General features: G+C 40.6%; 2 protein-coding genes across 3 annotated transcripts in view; one reads left to right on the top strand and one right to left on the bottom strand.

Moving 5' to 3' along the window:
- Positions 1–275: 275 nt before the first annotated feature.
- On the bottom strand, positions 276–2,463 carry LOC144088258 (transmembrane emp24 domain-containing protein 1-like). Its single transcript, XM_077618580.1, has 4 exons — positions 2,232–2,463; positions 1,463–1,572; positions 1,186–1,363; positions 276–602 (listed from the first exon to the last, which is right to left on the bottom strand). The coding sequence occupies exons 1-4, from the start codon at positions 2,397–2,399 to the stop codon at positions 399–401; spliced, it is 660 nt and encodes a 219-aa protein (XP_077474706.1). The 5' UTR covers positions 2,400–2,463; the 3' UTR covers positions 276–398.
- syt3 (synaptotagmin III) overlaps positions 402–7,306 on the top strand; it is a 34,716-nt gene continuing 27,811 nt past the window's right edge. The window contains exons 1-2 of one of the 2 annotated variants that reach the window (XM_077618578.1): positions 402–853; positions 5,457–5,527. The gene's annotated coding sequence lies outside the window, so the exon portion shown is untranslated. Of the gene's footprint in view, positions 854–5,456; positions 5,607–7,306 lie in introns of both variants that reach the window. The other variant, XM_077618579.1, reaches the window with a different exon arrangement.

Here is a 7,306-nt window from a genome sequence, read left to right as displayed (position 1 = left end):
CAAGAATTTTTGCTGTGATTAATTTACAAATGACAAAAAGATTTTCTAACAATTTTGAACTTTTTGGATTAATGTGTGTGGGTTTGCTTTCAATTTCAGTTTTATTGAATTTTTTCTCGGGGACTGTACTTTAAAATATGTAAAATATGTTCACATAATTGAAATGACAGTATGAATATAATAGACTATAAATAACCAATTGCTGCCAACCCTCCCAGTCAGTCAAAATAAATGTTTCCATTGTGTTGTATTGTATGAGTTAAGAAGTCTAATAAAGGACATGAATATAACATTAAAAAAACGGATCAAATCAATACAAAAATTACACCCGAGGACGTCTTTTGATTTTATTCAAAGAAAGGAAAAAAACGTGGGAGGTTTTGTTTTGCCTTTTTTTCCTAGCTTCCAGGAAAGAGCGACTGCAAAATGTGAACTTGAGTGACGGCCACAGCGATGATGACACAGATGTTGATGGCTGACCATAAGTCCACCCGCCATAGGTTGTTGTCCTGCCGGAGTTGGTCCCGGGTGTCGTAGGTCCTCAGCATCAACTGGATAACACGCCCCCTGTGGATTTGCCGGTGCATCTCCTCCAGGCGGCTCTGCCAAAATATATATATATATATATATTTTTTGCATTTCTTTATTTGCATTTCTCACGTTTTTGGGGTTGAGTGCCCTGTGTGTCCTGCCTATGTGATTTGTTTGCATTTTTGCCCTTTTTTGTCCCTCTTGGCTTCCCTTCTGTTGTAGGACACAGGTGTTTGTGTTTAATCATTAAACCCCTGTCTGTGTGTTTAAACCATGTGTTGTGTTGGGAGGATTGCATTATGTTTTCATGTTGCTGGTTTGGGTGAGTAATGTTTTGCCTCTTTGTTTAGTTTATATTTTGTTAACTTTGTCCTAGTCTTTATTATTGGAATATAGTTATTTTTCATTATTTTGTCAAATGTTTGAATTGTTTGGACATTTTCCTCATTGAAGGAAAATTTGTTGGGCTTGATCCATTTAGAATATATATTTTTGTTCAAAAAAACATGTTTTATGGCCAGCCAACTGTGACTTTGGATGGAAATGGAAAGGTTGCCATGTTTTTTTCTGCCATTTTTTGGAGTTTGACTTGAAGCATTGCCAACAAAATGTGTGTTTTTAGCACAGTTTTTATTCATTTTATGCATGACTGACCTTAAAGCCGATCAGCGTGTTCTCCGCGTCTTCGTTAGTGATGATGCTTTTTGCCAACTCCTCGTCGTCATTGAGGCTGTCGTTGATGAACAGCGTGAAGAACAACAACTTTTCTTTCGTCTTGCTGAAGCTGTTGTCAAAGCACATCTGGTACTCGCCTTCCATCGTGCCTGCTAACCTACAAAACCAAAAAAATGGAAATGTGATTGAAAATGAACATTGAGTCCGTATTGCCTATTTTTTAAAGGCCAAAAACAAGCGTGAACCAGAGCCATACTTGTGAAGAGCGTGTTTTTTTCTCTTGTCTTCAAACTCTCGACGACCGGTGGGGGAAATGATGGCAAAGGTGATGTCCTGATTGGCCTGCTGATTGGCCTGGCCGACCACCTGAAAATATTAGATTATGGCTTTAGTCTTCTTAATATTACAATTTTATTCTTCTATAACTTTGAACTAGACTGGGAGGGCCTTCACCGATCATTCATGGGCCGCCAGGCTTATAATGAAATGGGGAACCTTAAGTTGTACGTGTCTACCAAGATGAATTACTTTGACTAATTATCAGGTGACGTCCTATTCATTGTAGCACAACTGGTTTGTACAATAAGTGTGACGTGGCATGCATTGCCTAAACAAGCATCTCCCTTGTAAAAAAAAAAAAAAAACTCCACAATGTCTCTTGTCAACGTATTAAACACAACTTGTAATTAAAAGTGAAAATAGCAGACAGACAAACCTTTCCGGTTTGACTTCTAGTTTTTTTTTTAAACAACCAAGTTGTAAAACATGCTAAAAGTAAAGGAAGCTTTGCATCTATTACATTGCCACCCAAAAAAAACATAAACTTGGAAAACATTATTGTGGTATTCATTTTAGCAGCTCTTTATTTTCCCTGCATTATAGACAAATTTGATGTGCATCCTAGAATTTTACTGACATTAGATAAAATAAAATGACACATGATTGAACCCACTCAAGTTCCCACCGCCCCTTCCACACTATAATTTTTTGCCAACACAGTAAAGAGTCAAGATGAGTTACTGTACTTGGTATTCAAATTCCAGGGTGCTGTTTTTTTCTAGCTTCTGGTAGAAGCATTCTTTGCTGCCCGCCGGTAACACGAACGTAAACTCCATGTCTTGGGTGGACGACAAAACCCGGACCACGTTGACGGCCAAAAAGGCCAAGCAGGCTAACAGATACTCGTGCGCCATCGTCCCAGCGGTAATGAATGAACGACAAGACTCGTTGCAGTCAAAACCTGCCGAGCCAGCCTAGCTCGTGTCGTTCTTGTTTTTTTTTTGGCCCGTGGCTCAATTAGCACCAGCCGGCCCCACCAGACCATCTGGATGCTTGCAGCGGCTTACCATCAAGACGTGACATCTTTCTGTAGAAAGTGTCTACTGAAAGTCAAGACACCCCTATCCAATTCTTTTCTAGTGGCATGGTAAAAAAAATATGCAAGAAAGCCATTTGAAATTATGTGTAGTGTTTTAGAAGTGTCATCAATTTGGGATTCAGAACTTGCGTTTGGAATCGGAGGTGTAGTGGTTCGTTAGGCTGACTTTAGTATGATCAGTGTGGGATCAATTCCCATTTGGTGATGGTGGGATTGTGAGTGTGAATGGTTGTCTGTCGCTATTTGTGGCCTACAACTGAGTGGCCACCAGTCATGGGTGTGGTTTGTATTTTTGCACGGTCCCCTGGGATAGGCTCCAGCACCCCGTGACCTTGACGAGGACAAGCGGTATTGAAATAATGAATTTTTCTTATTGAAATTTCTTGAGAAAATTGGCATTTTCTCATAATAAGGAAAAGCATCGTTTTTTTAATTAAATTGTTTTTCTCTCTCTCTCTCTCTCTCTCTCTCTCTCTCTCTCTCTCTCTCTCTCTCTCTCTCTCTCTCGCTCTCTCTCTCTCTCTCTCTCTCTCTCTCTCTCTCTCGCTCTCTCTCTCTCTCTCTCTCTCTCTCTCTCTCTCTCTCGCTCTCGCTCTCGCTCTCGCTCTCGCTCTCGCTCTCGCTCTCGCTCTCGCTCTCGCTCTCGCTCTCGCTCTCGCTCTCGCTCTCGCTCTCGCTCTCGCTCTCGCTCTCGCTCTCGCTCTCGCTCTCGCTCTCGCTCTCGCTCTCGCTCTCGCTCTCGCTCTCTCTCTCTATCTCTCTCTCTCTGTCTTTGCTCCCATAAAATTGAGCCAGCGTTTTTAAATTGCACAATTTATATGATCACAATTCTGTAGCATGCAAATTGAGACACTGTTGTTTTTATTAATTGTTGCTAGTCAATAAGAATATTTCTGAATTACTGATGGAATTGATGGCTATTTCGTTATCTAAGTTGAAATGACGGCCATAGCCGTCCTTGGAATTGACTGAAATTATTGTTTGTTTGTTGTTGTTATTTGTGCGCGTCCCTACTTATTTATGTTGTTGCCTACTACTTATTTATTATGATGACTACTACTTGTCTATCATGTTGACTATATTATTATTTATTGATTATTTATCTGTTTGTTTGTTGTTGTTATTTGTGTACTTCCCAGTTTATTAATGTTGTTGACTACTACTTATTTATTATGTTGACTACTAGATAAGTAGATAAGTATAATAACTATAACAACTATAATACATATTACAACTAATACTAGCTAAGTATCTATTATGTTGACTCCTTATTTATTTATTCCTTTATTGATTTTAATATTATTATTTATTGAGTATATGTTCGTTTGTGTTTGTTGTTGTTATATGTGCACATCCCTACTTATTTATGTTGTTGCCTACTACGTTGACTCCGTATTTATTTATGACTTATTCATTTTAAATTTTTATTTCTTGATTATCTGTTCATTTGTGTTTGATGTTGTTATTTGTGGACATCTCTACTTATTTATTATGTTGACTACTTGTCTTTAAATCTCATTATATTTGTATAATAACAAAAAAAGCATTCAATTTAAGCTGCTGAGTTCCAGCAGAGGACGCTGAGAGCTCATTGGCAACGTATTTAGGGAAGGCTCGCCGGTGTCTTACTGGCTGGCGGCCTAATGGGAACATTTCTTTATTCCCTCATCTTTGCGTCGCCATGGCGACCGAGAGCTGCCGAGGCGGCCCCGTAATTAAGATGGCATTGGCAGAGACTTTACATTTGCACTAAGTCCGTGAAGAAATGGAGGATGCAATAAACACAAAATATTGGGTGTGTTTGTGTGAGGGTCGGGATATGAGTCATATTCTTGACAGTTAAGAAAGATTAACTTGTATTGCGCTTGTCACCGGGACTGGTCCTGGGGGAGTCTGTGCCCGAGGAAAAACTATTGCGAAAAGCCCACCGGAAAAAAATAGCACCTGAGGCCTAGGACCTTTTCATATTAAAAGTCAAAAGAAGAGGACCTCAGGACTTATAGTTGCAGAGTCACATCACAATTATTAATATATTTTGGGTATGTAGCATTTTGAAATGTACTCGAGATGTTAGAAAGGAAGCGCAGCATGAATATTTAGTATTTCTTGCAAGGATTTTTCGCTCTGTCTAGGGTGTCATCCGTCCTTTGTCTGAAATAAAATGGGATTTTGTTACCACAGTTTCAACCATTACCGTTGTGGCCATCTAATCATGCGAACGTTACTAAGTTACTACTAAGATGCTTCTAGGACTCAATTCATATATGAATAAATCCACAATTTTCTACCCTGTGACATTAAATAAGCTATTTTGGATGCATTTTTATTATTTACTTTTCATCGAGAACCTATTTTAATATCAAACACAACTGACAAAGTAGCATCTTTTGATGGGTTGCAAATTCTGACAATTCTTGTCACTTCCACACACAATTACACACTGCCCATTGTTGGCAGGTAATCATTGCCCTTTTGATAATTAGGCTAATTGAAAGACAACTTGGCATTTGTGGAACATGCACATGTCCCAGTTCTTGGTCCCCTGTTGTTGTTCCCACTTGTTCTCTGTGGATGTCCTCAGGGATCTGTGCCAGTCCTCTTTGCATTTCTATTCTAGACAATGTTTTTATTGCTACTTGTTCTTGTTGCTGCTTGTTCTTGTTGCCCCACTTCTTTACACCGACCTCGCCCGTGACCCGTGTGCTCCTCCGGGATATGGCACTGTCGCGCCGGAGCCAGTTGAAGGCCGGCGATAGCTTTAGCGAGATCGCGTGAGAGTCAAAGCTTCGTCTGTGTACATGTCTGTGGAAATCTCATGGGGTGCCGTCGTCAAAAGGAAGACAAATTAACCCTTTGTCTTTTTCTCCCACAGCCCAAGGCGCGCACATGCAGAGTTCTGCCCACTGAAGCGCGGCAGGATACAGAATGACTGCACCGTTCCAGGTGAGGGAATGTGTTTGCACCCATGCTGTCAAGTACAGGAAGCATCAAGGCGAGAGAAAATAAGTGCAAAGGCAATCAAGTGAAAACGACCGCCAAGGCCAAATTATGACACGCTAGATAAACCGTTTATTTGAAAAACACCAAATGAAGACAGTGGGGAATTTTTCACCCGGTGTGTCCACGCGGAAACTTGATATGTTAGGTTAGCAAGGTTATCATTACACTTTTGTATTAAACCGGCCAGTAGAAAACTATTTGAAAGAATTAAATGGAGCTATAACTGATTTCACAAAATGGCTGGACTCGTCAGCAGTGTCATTTTTGGGGGGGTCTTTAAACATAATTTTCTCCAATGTCAGTTTGTAAAATGACTCATTTGGATCCCTAAATACTTTGAGGCATAATTTTTCAAATGATCATTTATATCACCTGTTTTCTATCCCTTAGTGAAAAGTCCTACTGTTATATGATGGTTTATTATGTTTATATGTAATGTTTCAAGCGATCTAATGTGGACGCAGCATACCTGTCAACCTCTGCCGATAACTGCCCTTATAAATGATTATGATTCCCCTTACAAACCCCCCAAAAACCTTACAAACACCGTACGACTCGTACGGTGTTTGTAAGGTTTTTTGGGGGTTTGTAAGGGGAATCATAATCATTTATAAGGGCAGTTATCGGCAGAGGTTGACAGGTATGACGCAGTACTAACAGTACAGTTATTAAAATCTACAGTACTGTATAATAACCAGTGGGTTAGGAAGTAAATTTTAGGGGTCTAAGGTCACCCTTGGCCCTCCAATGAATGACGCTAAAATCCCAAAATGACAGAAAGAAAAATATGTAAATAAAGCAAATAATAATGACTAAAACAATACTATGGCAGCAAAAATGTTAACTGTCACTCTAGCATCCGGCTCCCAGATGGTCATGCAGCGTGCTTATTAGAGCAACGCACACCGACACACACACAAACACGACGCATGGCCACATCAGCATCTCGGCATGTTAACAACGTTGTCGAGCGCGATTCCCAAGTCGTTTACATCTTTTTCATTCCCTGGTCTCAGTCTAATGCTCTCAGTTAATAGGCTGCCATCTCATCGCTCCTCAATAGCCAATCACATAACACCTTTCCTACGGATTTCCCCCTTCTTTGCACATTGGAACGTCCAAGAAAAGGTCTCCTGGCATTTGCCAGTGTCTCCATATTCAGCATATAAAAAAGACCCCCCACCTACCCCCTCACAGCCTCTACACACAAGCATTTTTCTCATGAGCCAGGCTTTCTCAGCACCCCTACACCTCCCCTGTCTCAATTTAATCTGTTTGGGAGCAACCCGGTGGCCTTTCATTGCTCTCGCAAGGCAAAGTGCTTTGCTGGCGTGGCCAGAGCAAAAGTGCAGCCAGCTTTCCAAAGTGCTTGTCTTCTTACTGCGTAGTTGACCAAAGTCAACAACGGCAGGAACAAGAAAAGCAGGCAAACAATAGCAATCACAGTCATTATTTGAAAGCTGCCTGCCAACCCTTCCACGTGGACATGTATCGCCGTCAGCGATACTAATGGCAAGTCTTGGAACAAGAACTGCAGCACAGCAGACAAGTACAATTTGAAACAACATTAACCACAACATGAAGGTCAGCACCAACAACAACAAGACCACAGACAGGAAAACATTCATTCATTTATTTTCTGAATTGGCTAACAGCCAATCACAGGGCACAAGGAGACAGACGACCATTCACACTCACACTCATACCTAGGGGTAACTCAAA

This window comes from Stigmatopora argus, chromosome 14 (genome assembly GCF_051989625.1).
Source record: "Stigmatopora argus isolate UIUO_Sarg chromosome 14, RoL_Sarg_1.0, whole genome shotgun sequence".
Taxonomy (NCBI): Eukaryota; Metazoa; Chordata; class Actinopteri; order Syngnathiformes; family Syngnathidae; genus Stigmatopora; species Stigmatopora argus.
Note: the sequence above shows the minus strand (reverse complement) of the source record. Positions and strands in the feature narration are given on the sequence as shown.